The sequence below is a fragment of the Myxine glutinosa genome, chromosome 13, assembly GCF_964187855.1.
Source record: "Myxine glutinosa chromosome 13, kmMyxGlut1.1, whole genome shotgun sequence".
Taxonomy (NCBI): Eukaryota; Metazoa; Chordata; class Myxini; order Myxiniformes; family Myxinidae; genus Myxine; species Myxine glutinosa.
In genome coordinates, this window is record NC_136273.1 from 47,262,981 (window position 1) to 47,285,455 (window position 22,475).

The 22,475-nt window shown below is 47.1% G+C and overlaps 1 protein-coding gene across 6 annotated transcripts in view; it reads right to left on the bottom strand.

The window, feature by feature from the left end:
• Window positions 1-22,475, bottom strand: part of RGL1 (ral guanine nucleotide dissociation stimulator like 1) — a 117,180-nt gene that overhangs the window by 16,507 nt on the left and 78,198 nt on the right. For 5 of the 6 annotated variants that reach the window (XM_068134366.2, XM_068134374.2, XM_068134367.2 and 2 more), the window contains 2 exons: window positions 22,233-22,319; window positions 3,195-3,399 (listed from right to left, as the gene is read on the bottom strand). In XM_068134366.2, coding sequence (XP_067990467.2) covers window positions 3,195-3,399; window positions 22,233-22,319 — 292 coding nt within the window. The remainder of the gene's footprint in view (window positions 1-3,194; window positions 3,400-22,232; window positions 22,320-22,475) is intronic. The other variant, XM_068134372.2, reaches the window with a different exon arrangement.

A 22,475-nucleotide genomic window follows, 5' to 3' on the forward strand; every position in this document is an offset into this window, starting at 1 on the left:
AAGTATCCATCTTCGTGTGTGTGTGTGTGTGTGTGTGTGTGTGTGTGTGTGTGTGTCGTTGGTTGTTATCTCCATATGCTGGTTTCAGAAGGTGACACGGAGCCCTCCCAGGTCTCAAAGTATCCATCTTCGTGTGTGTGTGTGTGTGTGTGTGTGTGTGTGTGTGTGTGTGTGTGTGTGTGTGTGTGTGTGTGTGTGTCGTTGGTTGTTATCTCCATATGCTGGTTTCAGGTGACACGGAGCCCTCCCAGGTCTCAAAGTATCCATCTTCGTGTGTGTGTGTGTGTGTGTGTGTGTGTGTGTGTGTGTGTGTGTGTGTGTGTGTGTGTGTGTGTGCGCGTGTGTGTGTGTGTGTCGTTGGTTGTTATCTCCATATGCGGGTTTCAGAAGGTGACACAGAGCCCTCCCAGGTCTCAAAGTATCCAGCTTCATGCGTATGTGTGTGTATGTGTGTGTGTATGTATGTGTGTGTGTGTGTATGTTGAAGAATAAAATATAAAATGCTGGCTATCTTTTATGATTGTATCTCATCACGCGGTTTATCAAACTAAGATCATTTGGTTCACTTGACGGAACTTATTTTATCGGTTTTTCTTAAAATTGAGCCTTTTTCTTTTGAAAACCACTGCAGGTGTTACCTTTTATGCTCATATTTGAACTGATGCGGAATGTAGCCTTTTACAGTTAACCTGTGGAAGTGAATGAGTTGGTGAATTTTCGAGGAGTGCTCATAATGTTCTTGGAAAGACTCGCAATAGTCTACCAAGATGCTCACCTTTTATTTTTCCATATTGGCGAAGAACTCGACCTCATGGGTTCTTTGCTAGGATTCGAGTAGGATTCCCCCAGGATAGGTCTATCTTACCATACCCTATCCCACCGGGAGCTGCACATAATTACATATAGTGCAGCTCTACCGTCGATGCATTGCCCCCTGAAGGATAGTTAGGGAAGGAATTTGGAATCTGTTCAGGGTACGGCAGATAATGGTCTATTCTTTTTGGAAGACACTGTGGGGTCTTTAACATACCAACGGTTACCAATGCTGGAAAAAAATACGTTCGTCCTTGGCTTGCAACGTCCGGCATGTGAAAGACCACAGTGGCTGTTTAGAGTCAGGTCGGGAATCAAACCGAGACAAGGTGGCTCTGAGCTATCCGACCAATGGACGGTATAAAGTAAAAGGCAGCTATATAAAAATGCTATTCCTTAAAATCAGAACCAAATGTGAAATGCCTGGCAATGGGTTAGTTAAGGATGATTTGTATTGTCAAGTAACTGCGATAAGGAGAAAAAAGAAAGAAAGAGAAAAACAATAACTATAAACTAGAAAAGCCAGAACGCGGTTTTCATTGGAAACTTACCACTGGGGTCACAAAATTCATGAGCAAAGTATTTTCATAATCATTTCATTCCTCTTTTGCAGGCCTCAAAGAACATCGCGCTCAAGACAATCATTCCAGCTCACGACCAACACGTCCCATCATCTGCTCAGAGTTAATTTTGCCATGAAAATAAAAACCAACCCACGGAGGCTGAAATATCTGCTCTGGCCCCTACTTGCCAATGCTTTCATACCTCTCCCCACCCCCCCCCCCCTCCGCCTCCCCACACTTGCAATCACAAGGGGATAAAAGCAGCTGGTGCCCAGATACACGTTCACCCTTGTGGCGTTGGCAGTTAGTTCGATGCAGTCTTGACCTGGTGCACACGTGCCAGGGGCCTCGTTAGATTCCATTCTCACTCTCCTCCAGAACATAGCTATTGCCAAATGCCCAGCATCTCAACCAACAACCCATGATGGCAACTATCATGGATGGCCCTTCGTAGTAGTTGTACCACCCCCTACCAAACCCCCCCTCTCCTCCACCCCAACATAAGTCGGGGCCAAATCTTCCCTGTTGCCCGGATTTATCAGGGCAGGGCACTGTCAGAGCACCAATCCCTCTTCCTCTCTCCCCATGGACTGGCCCACTCCCTCTCTCTTCTCCCCTTCTCTTCCTCTTCTCCTTCTCCCTCCCTCTTCTCCCTCTCCCTTCTCCCTCTCTCTTCTCCGTCCATCTTCACCCTCCATCTTCTCCCTCCATCTTCTCTCTCCCTCTTCTCTCTCCTTCTTCTCCCTCTCTCTTCTCCCTCTCTCTTCTCCCTCTCCTCCCTCCATCTTCTCCCTCCATCTTCTCCCTCCATCTTCTCCCTCTCCCTTCTCCCTCTCTGTTCTCCCCTTCTCTTCCTCTTCTCCTTCTCCCTCCCTCTTCTCCCTCTCCCTTCTCCCTCTCTCTTCTCCGTCCATCTTCACCCTCCATCTTCTCCCTCCATCTTCTCTCTCCCTCTTCTCTCTCCTTCTTCTCCCTCTCTCTTCTCCCTCTCTCTTCTCCCTCTCTCTTCTCCCTCTCTCTTCTCCCTCTCTCTTCTCCCTCTCTCTTCTCCCTCTCTCTTCTCCGTCCATCTTCACCCTCCATCTTCTCCCTCCATCTTCTCTCTCCATCTTCTCTCTCCCTCTTCTCTCTCCTTCTTCTCCCTCTCTCTTCTCCCTCTCTCTTTTCCCTCTCTCTTCTCCCTCCATCTTCTCCCTCCATCTTCTCCCTCCATCTTCTCCCTCTCTCTTCTCCCTCTCTGTTCTCCCTCTCTCTTCTCCCTCTCTCTTCTCCCTCTCTCTTCTCCCTAGCTTCATGAAGGTGGGAGGTACATAATCTTGGACGTGGGGAATCTCTGAGACGCTCCTGGGAGTACTGTAAAACTTATTTCATGTTCCTATACTGGTATAAAGTCAAAGTACTGTAAAAGGGAAAACTTGTCTTCCTATTCATGTTCCGATTCATGTTCAAATATAAGATTTGATTTAAATAAGCTGTTTCTCTATCATAAACTGATCAGAGGGTTAGACAGACATGAACCAATTGCTTAACCCAGCTTTTTGCTTCGCATGTGTGGGGCAACAACAACAACAACAACCCATCTCGTAAGCTTGGGCGAAAATGATTCACAGGCACCAACAGATGCGATACTACCAGATCATCTTCCTCTTTACCTTTATAGCTATCTACGTATTACATATGCAACATGGTGGAATAGTCTAACAGATGATCGAGAATATACTTGCCAATGTATTGAGAATAAACTCTTTGTTGAAGTAACATCCCTGCATCTCACTTGCTTTAAGCGCAGGTATACCACTGAAAAATAAACATCCTCACCTTTCTCAGGATTCCCGTTCCATCCATGTCTAGCTGCAGGCAGATCTCCGGCACAGAAATCGCAGCCTTGCAAACTGGGAGCGTCAACCGAGTAGCCTCTGGACCTGCAAGCTCCCCGGCGGTGTTCCCCGCTCGCCCGGATTGCGTTCGGCGTACGCTGGCATTGCCCGGAGACAGGAGGTGCGAATCAGATCCAGAAAAAACTCTGCGTGCCGAAGAGAGGCCTGCCGTTAGCCTCGGCATTGCAGTTGGGCAAAAAAACACCAACATTTAGCTACATCGACCCTGTGATGATGGTTCATGCATTCATACGAGGGCTCTGATATTAAAGAATATACGCGAATCACAGGTCTGTAAATTGCTGCCGATGTCATGCAAAATACAAAGCACTCAATAAGCTTCCAGAATCGGATCAAACAGCCTGCTCAATATCCCGTCGCAAACACGAGCGACGTCAAATACCCGAAATAGTCAGGTTCACTATGTCAACAAATAGAATTTCGTTCAAAATTTGGGGATTAGCAAACCTGTACATTTTTGGAATCATCAGAGCATGGAGAATCCGAAAATCAATGTTGGCATTTGCACAGACACCTGCATGGCCGCCATTTTGGATTTTCAAAATGGCCGCCATAAAATACATATTTTGCGCTATCTCGGCTTCTAATCAACCTAGAGACTTAATTAAATATGTTACTCCTATGTTTTCTGGGTCAAGGAATCCAATATAGGCCTCAAAATAGTGCTCAGGATTATAGAAAAGCAACAAACAAAGGTAATTGAAAACCATTGTCTTTATATTTGTGATATAACTGTATTACATAATACATGATATTGCAAGTCCTTTGAAGTTATAGGTATGGGTTTATAAAGCAAGAAAGCAGCCTTGTTAGCATCAGATTGAACTATAAGTCCTATACACAGGATCTACGAGGTCTATACCGTTCAGGAATATGCTTTTGCAGATCTTCATCACTATCCTGAGTGTCATTTTCGCAAAGGTGTCTACGCAAATGTAAACATTAATTTTTGGATTCCTCATGCTCTGAATATTCCAAAAATGTATAGTTTTGCTAATCTACCAAAATTTTGAACGAAAAAACATAGTGAACCTGACTAAAATGTGCAGGGCATTTTGGACCATATTGATAATATTTTTCGCTTCGGTAGTCGAGTGAAAAATGAAAGAAGTCACAATGGGGGTGTTAAAGCATTAGTTCACCAACAAAGAAGTTACCCCTACAGTGGTTCAATCTGCTTCCAATGATATCCCAATAAATGTAGTCCTGGCACCGCAGCAGCATTCCAAGAAACATAGTTTGGAGGAAAGATCAAACCGACAATATCCTGTCTGCTTGCAACGGCTTGTGGACACTAAAGATGCCATGATACCTTGTGGATACAGAAAGCCATTGTGCACTGCTTGCTGTAAAATAAGTAAAAAAATTAAATCGACACGTGTGTTAACTGATCTAGTCTGCAATCATTTGATTCATGTGGGGAAAGCTTGGCAAGTCACGATTACCAAAACAAGAGAGTATTTTGACAAATGACTGCTGGAAAGCGGCCCCAGAGTTGCATGCAGCTTCGCAAACACTCATAGGGAGAAAAGGGGCATGGGGAAATCAGATTAGCCCCTAGTGCAAATTTTCTGTGGGAGGTATACTTCACCATGATCGACCGACGAGATAATTGCGGGATTTCCGACACATAATGGACTCTAAAACTTGAACCGTCCATCTCCTGCCACTAGTAAGCAGTCATTTGCCCACATTTTCCTGATGCACGTGTGACAGGTGGAAGTAGGAAATATCTTTCATGAACGGTGGCAACTCAGCCGGGACTGTAGAATGGATATCGTGTTTAATGAGCCAGACACATTCTGCAAGATCGTCAGCGTCCATGCTATATGTTTAGGGGCATTGATACTGTTGCGAATATGGAATTTGGCCTCCATATCCGCTTGTAAATATTCCCCTATTTCCCCAATACTCCCCAACTATCCCCAATCCCCCATTCCCTAGTCCCATTGTCTGTAAACAACAATCAGTAGAGCCGACCTTCCCCTTTTTCCCCCATTAAATGTCGTGCCCAGGTCCACCGCATCACACGTAGACAACTTTCGGACATCTTGCTAGTTATTCTTAGTCTATGTCAGTTAAGGACTCGTTTCCATTAATTATGACTCTTCGTTGCACCAGAATGTGATTATATGGCACCAGTAGTGAGTTTAGGACCTTTCCCATACCTCCTTCCATCTTCTTCCCCAAACAACAACAACAACAACAACTACAACTACAATTACAACTACAACAACAATTACAACAACAACGACGCTCCGGACCATGCGCTCCACGGGGTTACCACGAAGGGGCTCCTTGTCAGCTCCTCGTCAAGGGCGGAGCCGGTAACCCCCCCGCACGCACCCAATGAGAAGCAACGTGCCGATTCCACGAGGCGGAGCTAACGAGCCGAGGGCGTGTCACTCCCCGCCGGATCTACGCAGCCACTTGCCGGATGTGAGGTCAGATGCGCCCCCAGCCTGGAGAGAGAAGTTGCCACGTACGAGCGCTGAATACCTCCCCGCATCGCTGGACCGGACCGAGTCGATTCTGACCTTTGAGCCCAGGTGCACCTGGAGCCATCGATCCTGCCTTTCCTAGCCATCAAACCCCGTGTGAGTCAGCCTTTTGTCCCGTTTATCTGTCGTCTGTTGGGAAGAATATAAGAGTGTGTCTAAGTGCTTGTCTTTCTATGCTGTACCTCTTGTAGTTGTAATCTAACCTTCCGCCTTAATATAACCTCCTCCGGAGGTCTTGAGAACTGAACCCTGGGTGTCGTGTCATTTGAAACCCAGCCGTGTGTCCTTTTCCTTTATTGCCTTTATTGACCTAGCGTAGCGCGATTAGTCAACGTTCGAGTATAATCGGGTAACTTGTGCAGACGTGGTCATACCAAAACCGCTCGGTAAATAACATCTAAGCCACGTCTGTAACAATTGGTGTCGAGGAGTGGAATTCGAACCCGGGACTAAATTTATTAGGCCCAAATTTGTAACAATTAGAATCGATTCGGAGCGCGTTTCCCGCGCGTTGTTAGGCCCAAACCAGGGAGGGAGAATCGATTCAGAGCGCGTTTACTGCGCTCGACGAAATTATAACGGCCGAAATTTGTTTTGTTGTATAAAAACCCGAATTTTGAAAGTCGCGCTATGGCAGACCAAGACAGCTGGGGTCCGGTAGGGGAGAGTGAGGCAGGGTCGGTCCAGGACCAAATTGAGGGACATGAGGGACAGGAGGAGAGCGAAGCAGCGAGGGTAGCAGACGCACAAAATAGCGTCGTTGTGCCCGACATTGCGGGAGCGCAAAATGGCGCCTCGCTGATCACCGCGCCCGCGACCGTGGCAGCGCCGCCGGTGGATTTGAACTTGTTTTTCATACAAATGAAGGCCCTTATGGCCCAGAATAGCGAACGGTTAGAACAAAAGATGGGGGCCAATAGCGAACGGTTAGAACAAAAGATGGGGGCCAATAGCGAACGGTTAGAACAAAAGATGGGGGCCAATAGCGAACGGTTAGAACAAAAGATGGGGTCCAATAGCGAGAAATTGAGGGAGGACATGGGGTCCAATAGCGAGAAATTGAGGGAGGACATGGGGGCCAATAGCCAACGGTTAGAACAAAGGATGGGGGCCCAGATCGGAGGGTTAGGGAGTAGAATAGAAGGATTAGACAATAATTTTAAGGGATTAGACATGAAATTTGGGAAATTAGACGATAGATTAGGGGAAATACAGGAGGGGTTAATGGGGGTAGAAAACAGAATGGCCGCTCAAGAGAATCAAATGGAAGGGATGAAAAAAGGGTTAGAGGGGTTAGAAAACACCATGGAAGGCAAATTGAGGGACATGAGGGACCAAGCGGAAAGGGAAGTTAAACAAATGGAGCAGCAGATAGAGGGGGTCAGAATGGGGGTAGAAACCAAACTGGATGCTCACAGGGAGGAAATGGAGCAGATGAGGGTGGCATCTGGGCAGGAGATGCAAGTGATGGGAGAGGAGATCAGAAGAGGAGTGAGTGAGGAGGTCGGAGGAGTGCGCGAGGAGGTGAGGCACTGTAAGGAGCACATGGAGAAGGAGGTGAGAAAGGGGACTGTAAAATTGCAAGGGGGCATAGAGGACCTGACGCAGGAGGTGGAGCAGCTGACGGTGGGACAAACGGAGTTAGTGGAGCAGGTTCAAAGGAACACTGCGGTATTAGGAGGGTTAAAAGCGACACAAAACGACATAAAAAACGACTTGATAGCGACAAAGAGGCAGTGTCAGACGGTACGTGAGGGACTGACAACGAGGTTGGACGAGGTGATAGAGGTAATGGAGACGAAGGACCGGCAGGTGAGGACGCACATGGAAACGGTCAAGGTAGCCTTGGAGGACGAGCTTGAGGAGACGTACCGGGGAATAAAAGAGGTGAAGCAGAAATTAGAAGAAGTGGAAGAAGGGGTGAGCGAAATTAAGAAGCGACGGAGAGGGGATAAGAAAGAGATAAAAGAGGAGATAAAAGAATTGGTCCAAAGTCTGTGTTTGGATCGTGATGATGTGCTCATTAACCGGATGAGGGATTCGCAGGTGATGGAGGAGAAGCGAAGAGAAAGAGGACCCGGTGTAAGTGGTGACCAATATGGTCGTGCGTATGATGCGCCAGGGGATTTAAGAAGCTTGGGGGTCGGGATGGACCCGGGTGTTCGTGAGAGGCCGTGGGTGAAGTGTGCGACCGGTCTGGTGTGCGAAAAAGGAGGTGTGCGAGAAAGTCCGACTCTGGGGTGTGTGAGGAAAAAGTGCGTGCCAAGGAGTGAGGGTGCTGGCGAGAGTGAGTCGGTCGTAGCGCGTGTGCGAGGGGGCACATGGAAGCGCGGTGTGGTAAGTGTTACAGAGGGTGTGACGGGAGAGTGTGCGCGAGAAAGGTGTGCGCGAGAAAGGTGTGTGACGGACAGGTGCATGAGGAAAGAGTGCGCTGTCAGAAGTAAGGAAGAGTGTCCACCTGTGGTGAGTGTTACAGAGGGTGTAACGGGGGAGTGTGCGAGAGAAAGGTGTGTGACGGACAGGTGCATGAGGAAAGAGTGCGCTGTCAAGAGTAAGGGTGAGTGCGCTGTCAAGAATGGCGGTGAGAGTATTGAGAGTGACAAGGAGAGTGAGTTGGTTGTGACAGGTGAGCGAGGATGTACACCTGGGATGGAAGGATGCACACCTGGAATGGTAGAGCGTGAGTGGGAATGCACGCTGGAGTTGGTGGTGAGGCACATGGTTGGGTGTGCGAATGAGGGCACACCTGTGATTGTCACAGAGGAGGTGACCGAGGAGGGGGTGCGAAGAGGTGTGTTAGTGAGGTGTGCGAGCAACGAATGTGTGCCGAAGTGTTCGGTGGTCAGGTGTGTGACCAAGGCTGTGAGTGGAATGGGTGTACCTGGGTGTGTAAGGAAAGGTACGAGGAGCATGGGCACGGCTGGATGTGTGAGCAAGGAACGGGCTGCGGGGTGTAAGCGTCCAGGTGAAGCATCGACGGTAACCAGGTTAGAGGTTAGGTCGACTTTTAGCCGAAGCGGGCCCTCGGTGCGTGCCGGGCCTCGCTTTGAACGGCCGCGTCCGTGCTCCACTAGGTGGAGCGGGCAGCTGGATAGGAAGGGTCGTCATGGCGACCACGTTTTGTTGAGACGTGCCGGCAGGTCGAGATCGGGACATTGGATGGCTCCACGCCGAGGTGGTGCGTGGGATCTCGGCCCGGGTAAGCCCCCGTCCCTGCCCCGAATGCCGGACGCATCCAGCCGCCGGCACAAAACAACCAGCATCCATTGCTTGGCTTTACGAAGCCGGGCTTTGGACAGGAATTGGCGCACCGAGAGGCATTAGTGAGTAGACTGGGTGATGAGGTTAGTGTTTTGGCCCCAAAATTAGAGAAAAACAAAATTTGATGATTGGCAAAGGATTGGCAGAGTGATGATTGGTAATGGTACAGTGATTGGCAGATTGGCAAATTTTTAATTTGTTGAAATTTGACGAGCGAAATTGGTAGTGAGAGACCCCCGATGTGGTGGGATGGCAAATCCACCATCCTTCCCATGTGGGGGCAAAGGAGATATAGTTTATGGGGTGTATGGCAGTGAAAACTAGCCCGGGTGGGTTAGGTTATATGGATAGGGCCCTAGAAGATGACATTAGGTGACGTAAAGGTTAGTTAGTGACTGATACCTGTAGTGGGGACGCAGGTAGTTTAGTATGGATGATAATGACGAGGGAGCGCAATAGTTTAAAGGGGCGACTGGGAAGCGCAAGTTTCAGAAGGGAGTAGTTAGCTGAGATGATGCCGTGTGTGTGAGAATTGAACAGGTGTGATTGCACAGGTGTGCAACTGGACAGGTGTGTGGAGCAGTGTGTGAGTAATTAGTGTTGTGGATCAGCGCGAATGCGCTTGGGGAGAGAAGGGTGCAGGTGGCACCAGGTGTGAGAGCACAGGTGTGCAGGTACAGGTGTGTGGAGAGAGTTGGAGTAAGTGGTACGGAGTGGTGTGCATGGTGCGAAGGTGTGGATGGGGGAAGAGTGGACCCCTTTCACGAGTACCCGGGGCGGGTAGTGTAAGTGTTAGGTAGAGGGTATAGGTAAATTGTGGTTGGATATTGGCATCTGTGGTGCGGTTGCAGAATGGTGTTGTGGATGGGTGCATTAGTGTTGTGGAAATGGCTGGGCGTGTAGCCTGTTAGTGTGTGTAGCTGGTTGGGCACTCCACCACTGTGAGGATGTCGGCCAGGTGAGGCCGCAGGTGGGCTCTGGGAGCCGGTAGTTGTGAGTGGGTGCCTGAGGATCCCGGGTGTGGATCGGGCAGCCCCGTGCCAGAGAGGGCACCGAGTGGGGAGAGTGCCAGAGGGCCTTCCCCAGGTAGTTAGGTTAGGGTAAGGAGCAGGTAAGCTCGGAGGCAACTGCAGTGGTGGAGGTGTGCAGGTGGGTAGACCCGCTGGGAGAGGTACACGCCACAGCCCAGAAATTGTGCGAGGGCACCGGGAGATGCATCGGGGGAGTGAGACCCCAAATTGAAAAGCACCACAGTTTGGCCAATGGGAATTGGTTTTTAGAACCCATAGTGTAAGAGGGCCAATGGTTTGGCCGGAGAAAGACCCCGGGTAGTGTAAAGTTGTTAAAGTCATTTAGGAAATAGTTAGGATTGATGAACCTGTCGCACCATACGCAGCCACTTGCCTGTGGTGATGATGATGACTCCACACCTGTGTTTTCTTTGGTTGTGTTGCAGAAATGAGAATTGCTGTGTGGATTTGTGAGACGCATCACGACGTGGATGAGACATTGGGGTGATTCCATCTCTCCCTCCTTAGGAGGGACTGATGATGAATTGGTGATGGCAAATTATGATGTTGAGTTGGAGATGGCAAATTATGATGTTGAGTTGAAAATGGCAAATTTGATTGGTTAGGAGGGAGAGAAGACGAATTTGGTTTATGGGAGGAACGGGGAAGACAGTAGGGATGTTTGTTGATTTGTAAAGTAGATGTTTATGGGTAGTGTTGTGTTGTGTGGATACAGTAAGGGGTAAGGGAGGGGCCATGTAGGTTACCTGGTGGGGGGGGGGGGGCGTACGATAGAAACGTACCTGTCTCACCTGGTTCCCATGTGCCCCCAGTGTGCATCATCTTACATTGCGTGCACTTTTGCGCCCTTACCACCTTACTCACTTGTCTTTTCTTTTGTCTCCCACCTCCGAGGATCTGGCTTTGGGGTAGAGAGAGAGGAGAGAGAGGTGCTGGCTACGCAGTTGTGGGCCTGCACTTTCGCTGCTTGCTGCTTGGATCGATACACCATATGGACCGCAATGTTTGTGGCCACCCACCATGGACCGCAGCTCTTTTGCGGCCAAGCACCACCCGTGGATGGACCTATGGGTCAACGTGGCACCTATGCCATGCAGGTGAACCACTTTTAGTTGACACCACTGAAGGCCACAATATAGAAATGGACGCGGTTGGCGCCTTTCTTTATTTTTTGAAAGAGGCAAGAAGGCCAAGTGCACCACACGAAGGCAAGACCAGCGGCAGAACATCGGCCGGCTGCGACACCACCGGTGATTTATAGACACTTTATTGGTGCACCGGATGGTGCTCACGGTGTGATGGGGTGGTGCTTGATGCTTGGAAGGGGTGCTCTGCACATTATTAAAGGCCGTAGGCCACAGAGCACTCGTGGGTTGGTGTATCGATGCTAGCATGCGTGCTCTCTCTATGCATAACATCTGCATGTGTTCCTCCAAAAACAGGTCCTGGATCGTAGTGTAAATATCAGCGTAGTCTTGTGTAAATAATGCTCCCTACCGGCTGTATGTTTAGTTTGAGGATTCTTTCCGGATTCGGTTATCCTGTGGGTGTGTTTCTGTGAGGAGAAGGGTGCAACGTCGCAGGGGGACATATTTACTCATTTGTGAATATCTGTAAAACTGTCGCACTCAGGGTAGAGTTAATAGTAGAGGGAACTACATTGCGTGCCACACTAAAGTAGGTAAAAATTTATCGGGTCGGGACGCCCCGAGGGTAGAGAAGGGTGCAATGTTGCGAATATGGAATTTGGCCTCCATATCCGCTTGTAAATATTCCCCTATTTCCCCAATACTCCCCAACTATCCCCAATCCCCCATTCCCTAGTCCCATTGTCTGTAAACAACAATCAGTAGAGCCGACCTTCCCCTTTTTCCCCCATTAAATGTCGTGCCCAGGTCCACCGCATCACACGTAGACAACTTTCGGACATCTTGCTAGTTATTCTTAGTCTATGTCAGTTAAGGACTCGTTTCCATTAATTATGACTCTTCGTTGCACCAGAATGTGATTATATGGCACCAGTAGTGAGTTTAGGACCTTTCCCATACCTCCTTCCATCTTCTTCCCCAAACAACAACAACAACAACTACAACTACAATTACAACTACAACAACAATTACAACAACAACGACGCTCCGGACCATGCGCTCCACGGGGTTACCACAAAGGGGCTCCTTGTCAGCTCCTCGTCAAGGGCGGAGCCGGTAACCCCCCCCGCACGCACCCAATGAGAAGCAACGTGCCGATTCCACGAGGCGGAGCTAACGAGCCGAGGGCGTGTCACTCCCCGCCGGATCTACGCAGCCACTTGCCGGATGTGAGGTCAGATGCGCCCCCAGCCTGGAGAGAGAAGTTGCCACGTACGAGCGCTGAATACCTCCCCGCATCTCTGGACCGGACCGAGTCGATTCTGACCTTTGAGCCCAGGTGCACCTGGAGCCATCGATCCTGCCTTTCCTAGCCATCAAACCCCGTGTGAGTCAGCCTTTTGTCCCGTTTATCTGTCGTCTGTTGGGAAGAATATAAGAGTGTGTCTAAGTGCTTGTCTTTCTATGCTGTACCTCTTGTAGTTGTAATCTAACCTTCCGCCTTAATATAACCTCCTCCGGAGGTCTTGAGAACTGAACCCTGGGTGTCGTGTCATTTGAAACCCAGCCGTGTGTCATTTTCCTTTATTGCCTTTATTGACCTAGCGTAGCGCGATTAGTCAACGTTCGAGTATAATCGGGTAACTTGTGCAGACGTGGTCATACCAAAACCGCTCGGTAAATAACATCTAAGCCACGTCTGTAACAATTGGTAAGTAAGCACTAGTAAGCAGTCATTTGCCCACATTTTCCTGATGCACGTGTGACAGGTGGAAGTAGGAAATATCTTTCATGAACGGTGGCAACTCAGCCGGGACTGTAGAATGGATATCGTGTTTAATGAGCCAGACACATTCTGCAAGATCGTCAGCGTCCATGCTATATGTTTAGGGGCATTGATACATTACTTGCAAGGGGTATGGAAGAGGAAAGATCAATAACGTTGGGAATACATTAGGGAAGAACAGCAAGTGGAAAGGGAAATGAAATGCCATCAATGTATACATAATATGCAAATGGGTAATTTTCTTGAATTAACCAGTACGTTAAATGTACAACGCTCAAAATTTGGCATCTCAATAGAATGCCTCTCCTACGCCCACTTCAAGTAAACGACTCGTGCGTTTTGAGAGGAATGTGACGAGGATGCGACGACGGTGTCATGGGATGACGGACTGTTCTCATGTGGTTCGAATTTCCATTTGGTCACAATCTTGGACTTGGTCAACTTGCTGTACAGATTGAGGCGTTTGTCTCGTTTTGCTCAAGTTCTAGGCTGTGTTGTAAAGCAATAGTCGTATATTAAAATCTGGAAGTGGCTTAATCATGAAGACATCTATTTATTACATACACACGCTTCTAACCCCATCCCTTTCCGCAAGCCACGTAAAGTTGGGTGTACAATCTGCGATCATCTGCATGTGAGAGATCTCCTGAACAAGAGCATACAAGGTAGCCACAAAGTGCAGAAGAAACAGCAGGTGACCCTTAATGATGTCCTTCCCCATGATCTTTCCCTTCAGACTGGGGTTTCACAAGGCAGTTTCTTAGGACTTGCAATATTCTTGATCCATAACAACTGACCGCTCTGATGCTGTTGAAAAACAACGTTACCATTTTGCCGATGACTCTACCCAATGCAGAATAATACAATACAGTACATAACACCTGCGAAAGGCTGCCCACTGCTGAATCTCTTATCAGACCTGGACAAGATAAGCCACTGGTAAGTCACAGGCTCTCACCATCATTTTCCACAAGGATCAGCAAACTATCCAATTTACTTCTCCACACAGCCACTGAAAGAGGTCCCTGGAACTCCTTGGCCTCACCATCTGCCATAACCTATCATCGGAGTAAGCATTAAGGGCCAGTTGCCGCCTGGGTATTCTCTGTTGAATGAAGGTATCTCTGTGCAACACCGAGATAATCACGGTGTACAAGACTTTCATGCAGAGCTCCATGGAGTACTTACTACTCCTCACTTCTGGCTAGTGCTCCCGATTCCCACCTTGCTCCTATTTATCCGATCAAAAACAAGGTCTTCCAGAACACATCATCGTTATCTCAAGGCAGGACATGGAATGCCGAGGACTGTCACTCTGCCATCGGCAGCAAGTTAACAGGCTTTTTATTTTATACAAGTTTATTATCTGGCCTTTCTCCTCCATAAACCAACCCAGGTCACACATGGTCTTCCAGAAACCCTCAAATGTTCACCATCCCAAAGTCCAGACTGGTTGTCAATATGCATCCATTCATCCCCTTATTCGCTTGTTTGTGGAATAGTCTCTCTGTATCCATTTCATCATCTTTCCTCACTTTAGTCTTTCAAATGCACTGCCCACTACTCTCTCATGTGCTTACCCTTGTGTATTGTACATCCATGATCTCTTTGATACACAATGAATTATTTCCCATTCTGCTCCTCTCTGAGCCATTGCTACTCGTTTTGTGTTATTCCAGTCCTAGTTTGTGAAGCTGCTGCCATTTGTCATTCAGCTCCTTCATTCACAAGCCGGGAGAGACCCTCGTACAAAAATAAAGATACTCTTCCCTCACCTCCTCCCTCTTCCCCCAGCTTCCCTTTCTGGTGAGCAATTAATGACTTGTGACAAAAACTCATACCGCACGTAAGAGAGGCCAATGGCAACACAACAAGTTCTGCAGGAATGGGAGAAAAAAACGGTCCAAACAGGAAGTGTTCTCGATAGATCACACTTGTGGGAGGAGCCACATCACGTGTCAATCACACAGGTAACCATGTGGACAAATAGGACCGGCAAGATAATTGATCACCCATTTTCAGGCCACCCTGGGTGCTCTTCCTACAACTTACAAATTCAGCTTAATCCCAGGAAAGCATGTGAATGTTATGGATGTCAAGAAAATTGTGTGGAATTTGCTATATTCTTCCTTTGGGAAACCATAAGTTGGTTGGGTTCATAATGCTAGTTATTCTCTGCTCTACTCAACCCATTCCCAACTACCCTATGCATAGATCCAAGGTTTATTTGGAAAAAACATTTCCCCTTCAACAGCAAGATATATACCCCCCAAATAATCATGATTAACCTCATCATTGTGCAAAATACACAAGGGGAAGGCCATTGCAGGCCTTCCTCAAGCCGGGATAACTTGAAAGGATTTATGTGGAACGAGATGCTGAGAACTAGCAATTCCAAAGCGAGGTTCCTTTCAAACTGCACAAGAAGGCAGGGGGATATGCTCCCAGAGCTGTCAGTAGCACAACAAATGGTTCGCACAAACTACCCGGAGAGGGAGTAAAAGTGGGTGGAGAAGATGAGAGGGGTAAAAAGAAGAGAGGGAAAAGAGAAAAATCTCCACAGGCCAGTAACAAGAACCTCCACCCACAAGGGAAGGGGTGAAATGGTCAAGTGGGTTTAAATAAATTAAATGAACAATAAGTGTGAGAGCCATTTTGGAATTGTCAGAGAAGCAAAACATCTGGATAAGAAAGTAAGACAACTGAGGCAGTTCGGACATAAGAGGTGTGTTGTAATGCAGAGGTGAGATGTCAGAGAATGAACATGACACACCTGAAGCAGTTTGCTATTTCACCTTTTTGTCCAAGTTTAAAACATATAAACTTTCTCAAAACAAATCAAGGTAGTAAAGGTAACATGCTCTCATCGTTCGTTCTTCGAAAGCTCAAGTTCAAACCCGTACCCTATCGGACGACTTCATACAATACTTGCTACAGTGTCTCTTCTCATTGTTATTGATCTTTATGGGCCCTTCGGTCCCAGCCAGAAGCTTTGGTGGCCAACAAAAGCCGGTCCCTCCGCTGGATTTTTGGGCAGAAACGAATGGCGTTGAGTCAGACCTAGGATTGAAACCAGGCACCCCAGGGCCTTTGCAGCTGCAAATTTCACTCCTGACCTCACCCCCGTGTCGTTCCATTTCCGATCCTTGGATATCTTGGCCTCGTGTGGGCTTCAGAGCCGGAAGGCTTTTAGCTGTGTCATTCATGGAGATAGCATTCCAACAAGGCAATATATAATATTCTGTCTCCCCCTAAAGTCAAATTTGGTTGTTAATTAAACTTCTTCCATTCCATCACTTCACCTCCTCAATCTACCTTCGTCCCAAACATAAATCACACCATTTAATTTGAGACAGTACAAGGGCCCTCCACATATTACATATGCAATATTGATAGAATGTCTGATAAGCAAAACCACAAGTTCAATGCATCCTCATAATTCCCCATCTCTTGACCTTTTCCTCCTGTCCACCCCGCTAAATGCCTTACCTCTCCCCACCACTCCCAACCTTGCATACATAATAAGTAGATAGTCCCTAACAATTATAACAAATATTGCAATAACTCTGCAAAATAAATTAGAAAATGCAATTTTGAATTGAAATGCAAGATTAAAAGTCACAAAGACTCACCAAACCTAACCCCACCCCCCCCCCCCCCCACTCCCACCACTCCACCATGACAAATCAAAATAATAATTTCACAAAAGATAATATTTGGTGATAAATTGCAAATACGATTTGTATTTATTTTTTAACCAATCGTGAAATGCCAAATGCTTGTACGTTTGCATGGCTTTTAATTTCCAATGAGTAATGTCCGTTCGTGATTGGATTGCCACGTCATCCTTAAAGCAGGTTCTCCACAATCCACAAAAGAAAGAGCCTTTTCATGAGTTCCAAATAAGGTATCGTGTGTTCACTGCGAGCCTTCTTAGGGTTGTTCGGTAATATCAAAATATTGCGGTGCACCACGGCAGTAATAGGCAAACCTCACATGTAAATTTCCTTTCCAATGCCATTGGTTGTTAACCCATCCGGCACGTTGTGCACGCGTGCATGTGTCAGTGTGTCAGTGTGTGCATGTGTCGGTATGTGCGTGTGTCAGTGTGTCAGTGTGTGCGTGTGTCAGTGTGTGTGTGTGTGTGTGTGTGTGTCAGTGTGTGTGTATGTGTGTGTGTGTGTGTGTGTGTGTGTGTGTGTGTGTGTGTGTGTGTCAGTGTGTGCATGTGTGTGCATGTGTCAGTGTGCGCATGTGTCAGTGTGTGCATGTGTCAGTGCGTGTCAGTGTGTGCATGTGTCAGTGTGTGTCAGTGTGTGCTTGTGTCAGTGTGTGTGCGTGTCAGTGTGTGTGTGTGTCAGTGTGTGTGTGTGTCAGTGTGTGTGTGTGTCAGTGTGTGCATGTGTCAGTGTGTCAGTGTGTGCATGTGTCAGTGCGTGTCAGTGTGTGTTAGTGTGTGTCAGTGCGTGTCAGTGTGCGCATGTGTCAGTGCGTGTCAGTGTGTGCATGCGTCAGTGCGTGTTAGTGTGTGTCAGTGCGTGTCAGTGCGTGTCAGTGCGTGTCAGTGTGTGTCATTGTGTGCATGTGTCAGTGTGTGCATGTGTCAGTGTGCGTCAGTGCGTGTCAGTGTGTGTCAGTGCGTGTCAGTGTGTGCATGTGTCAGTGTGTGCTTGTGTCAGTGTGTGTGTGTGTCAGTGTGTGTGTCAGTGTGTGCATGTGTCAGTGTGTGTCAGTGTGTGCGTGTGTCAGTGCGTGTCAATGTGTGCATGTGTCAGTGTGTGTCAGTGTGGGCTTGTGTCAGTGTGTGCGTGTGTCAGTGTGTGCGTGTGTCAGTGTGTGCGTGTGTCAGTGTGTGCGTGTGTCAGTGTGTGTGGGTGTCAGTGGGTGTCAGTGTGTGCATGTGTCAGTGTGTGTGGGTGTCAGTGTGTGTGGGTGTTAGTGTGTGTGGGTGTTAGTGTGCGTGGGTGTCAGTGTGTGTGGGTGTCAGTGAGTGTGGGTGTCAGTGAGTGTGGGTGTCAGTGAGTGCTTGTGTCAGTGTGTGCGTGTGTCAGTGTGTGTGTGTGTGTGTGTGTGTGTGTCAGTCTGTGTGTGTGTGTGTGTGCGTGCGTGCACGTGTCAGTGTGTGTCAGTGTGTGTCAGTATGTGTCAACATGTGTAAGTGTGTGTCAGTGTGTGTCAGCGCGTGTCAGTGGCAGTGTGTGCCCGTGTCAGTGTGTGTGAGTGTTTGTCAGTGTGATTGCGTGTCAGTGTGTGCAGGTGTCATTGGGTATCAGTGTGTGTGTTTGTCAGTGTGCATGTGTGTCGCGTGTGCATGTCAGTGTGTGCGTGCCAGTGTGTGCATGCCAGTGTGTGCATGTGTGTCACCTCCCCTCTCCTCCCCACTCCAACTGCCCAATCCCCACTCCCCTCCCACTCTCCCCTCTCCCTCTCCTCTCACACTCCCCTCTCATCTCCCACTCCCCTCTCATCTCCCACTCCCCTCTCATCTCCCACTCCCCTCTCATCTCATCTCCCACTCCCCTCTCCTCTCTCATCTCCCACTCCCCTCTCATCTCCCACTCCCCTCTCATCTCCCACTCCCCTCTCATCTCCCACTCCCCTCTCATCTCCCACTCCCTTCTCCTCCCCCACTCCCCTTTCCTCTCCTCTCCCACTCCCCTCTCCTCTCCTCTCCCACTCCCTTCTCCTCTCCCACTCCATTCTCCTCTCCCACTCCCTTCTCCTCTCCTCTCCCACTCCCCTCTAATTACCTTTAAGACCTTTAACAGAGTGGAAAATGAATTTTGGAGCCATTTTACCTCCGGTCCTGCATAGCCTATTTTTTTATTATATAATTTTTTTTTTTAATCGCTTTTCCTAATTTTTTCCCTATTTCACTCTAGATTTCGACATAACTATTTGGGCCTTGTGTTTCTATCAACACCAATCACATTGTACCAAGCCTCACACAGACAATCAGCATATGGATGAATGGACCACCATCTCTGTCTTGTACTTTGCGATTTGAACTTTTGTCATCAAATTTTCAACAAACATTTATTAAAATAATATAGAGAAAATAATTATTTTTTTTGGCTGCTGTTTTCTTCGTGTTTAGTTTGAGTACAAAGCAGATGTAGACAGGCTTTGCATTTTGAGATGCTTTGTCTTCCCCCCCCCCCCCCCCCCCCCCTCTGTCCCAATTCCCTTTTCCCGATATAGTAGCTTGAACCTGCCCTTTGTTTTCTGTATTTTGTAATACCTTCAAACCTTCAAAAGTAATAAAATTGTGATATTCTGGATACATTGTGTTGTAAAAACCTTTAATGACAAAGTATTTGCCTTTGAATTACATTGACATACGCAGGTGAGTGAGTGAGTGAGTGAGTGAGTGAGCGTGTGTTGTGTGTGTCGTTGGTTGTTATCTCCAAATGCGGGTTTCAGAAGGTAGAACGTAGCCCTCCCTGGTATCGATGCATCCACTTGTGTGCGTGCATGTGTGTGTGTGTGTGTGTGTGTGTGTGTGTGCGTGTACATGCATGAGTGCGTGCACGTACGCATATGTGCATGTATGTGTGTGTTTGTATCGTTGATTGTGGTATCCATATGCGGGTTTCAGACAGTGGAATGGAGCCCTTCCAGGTCTCGAGGTATCAACCTCAGTTTCAATAAGGGATCATGATTCATGGACCAATTTGTGAAGTTTTCTTGTTCTCAAAGTTTTGTTCCGGGGGGCTCTTTCGAGGATCGTTACGAGCCCCGGACAGCTTACAACTGCTGTTTGTGTGTATTAATATTCCCAGGGAAGGTTTTAAAGATCTCTCTAAGGTTCTTTTTATCATTCCTGTTGTTCCAATTATCACTGGTACAATTCTGGTGCTCTTCGGCTTCCAGGATATTTTCACTTCATTTTTAGGTCTTGGTATTTGGTCATTTTCCTGATTTCGGCATGGTTTCGGCCAAAATCCCTGGGAACTGACACCTCAATTAGCAATGCCTTCTTTTCTTATTTTGTACCTCAGTGTTTTCCAGTCTGGTCACAATGCATTGTTTTCTATGTTCACACTTGATGGGATCCATCAGGTCGTATGTGAACGTTACTTCCTCATTTTCAATTATTGCTTGGTTCATGTTTCCATGAATTTTCTGAGCAGGGAAATTAAGATTTTTGCAGATGCGCCAATGGATTAATCTACGTACTTTGTTGTGCCTTTATGTGTACAGCTGTTCTGACATGTTGTTTTTTTTTACATCTCGATAGGAGGTGACTCGTACTTTCTGTTTCTACGTTGCACAACCTACACTTGTCCGATTGCCTCAGTCCTGCCATCTTCTTAAAGCCATTGGTGCAGTGTCCCTGGTCTTTGCCATTTATAACGATTCGTTCTCCATCCCAGTTGAGCTGACCTATTTTTAGCCATTCCAAAGAGCCTTCTTTATCTACGTCCAATCTGTCCAACTCTTTTTTAAAAATATCTTCCTGCTCTTTCATCATTTTCCCTGTTGTCGTTGTATATCTGTTGATATTTCGCTTTATATTTTTATTTTGTCTTTTTAAAAATCATTGGGGCTGGATTTGTTGTAGTTTTGGTTTCTTGTGTGACATCTTCCATTCACAAATGTCTTTGGAATTTCTTTGCTTGGTGAGTTAGGGATACCTTCTCTGGTTTGTTGTCTTCGTGATTGCTTACAAATTTGATTTGGTAGTCTGTTGCACTTTTCACGTACGAAGCCAATTCCACTGTTGTCACTGTGTACTTGGTTGAGCCTCGGTTAGTGTGCGGTGGCCTGAATATATGAATGAATGAATGATCGTTTTAAGGCCATTTTTCCCCGCTAGAGTGGGGATTAGCCTTGCGGGCCCCATGACAATCATGGCTCCCTGTTTGAGGAATCATAATCCTCTACAGATTATGGCACTGTCACTGCCAGTTCCAACTGAAAGTGGGTGAAACTCAGGAAATGGCCCACCAAAGGTGTGAATTGTGGGAGTTTGCGTACATGCTCTTCACAGGTCACTTTTCACAAAAGCACTATTCGAGTGAATAATAAAGGAACTTTGATGCAGGAGGAGGCCATCAACCCCATTATTGTGCTATTATTACACAACTTATGGTTGTTTTTCTGTGCTCTATCTTTTTAAATGGTGAGTGTTGAGCAAGGAACTAGCACGTACCATTTTTTAAGTCTTTGATACGATTCGGCCGGGGTTCGTACCACCGACATCCCAGACCCAAAGCCGACACTCTGTCGCCATTACGCCGAGGCCGGAATGAATACAGCCTTACAGCCGAGAAAATTCACTCTGATCTATTTTTGCTATCAGTAGCCCAGAAGCTCCTCAGACCATGATGCATCACACTTGCAACGATATTTTCTCACTTTCCTTGCTGGTTTTCCTCTTTGTCGGCATTTCAGTTTATGCATGTCTAACAAAATGGTTCTTTAAAAGCAGGTGAGATTGACCGATATAATCGACCAATATGATTGGTGTAAAACAGTAATGAGTGCACCAATCAATGATCACATATCAGTGATTGTATTACATCAAACACAGGACACAAACATGACAAGTGAAGACATCAAAGAGTTCAATAATTGGAATTCTTGAGAAAGCGGGAGGTTCTTATAATCCTAGAAATGGTGTAAAGGTGAGAGCATGTGTTCCGAGTCTGGGAGGTCGGCGGTTCAAACCGTGGCCAAGTTTGGTTTGGCCAAGTTTGGTTTGAACCAAAGATTGTAAAAATGGTACGTGTTATTTCCTTGCTCGACATTCAGCATTTAAAGAAAGGATAGAGCACGGACAAACAACCAAAGGCTGGCAACCATGCAGGGGAGGGAGATTTTTCTTTGATTACCCCACTGAGCACAGAGAGAAAAGTGACATCATAAAGACCGTTGGTACCCAGAGTACCCTGGAAAGTGCATCACTTCACCTAAGCTCGGCGACTCCAATGGCCTCCTGCGTTGAAGATCCTTGCAAGAGAACTCATATTATAAAAAGAATTCCCAGAAATCTGTGAGAGATGTAGTTTATACACGGGCTTCATCTTAAACTGGATGACTGCAATACAAGCCGATATGATACAAGCCGATGCTAAGCGTGTATACGTCACACAAGGCTCCGCCAAGCTTAGGATATCATGTTTGCTCTGTACCCACGTGTGCAAGCATGCAATAAAATCACACACCATTTATAAAAGAGTGCAAGATGTACACTGGGCTAGAATAGCGTTTAATCCCAGTAACGGTCACTTAAACTGCTATCATGCACACGCACACCTCCCTAGCACCATAAAACATTATACATACCCACTGAACCTCCGAACTATTTTCTTCTTTTGTCGAGGAGACAATGCCGAATCCAATGGAGGCTCCAGTTCTTTAGACAGGGAATAGCTGAACAATAACACAGACACAAAACAGTAAACACACGATTCAATTTCAAAAATATAACCTTTTATCCGGTACACAGAAGGAATCTGAACAATAGTCTCAGTTTATACAGGAAGTTGCAATAGAACAGCCAAAAAGAGCACAGTTTTAAAAGTTTAG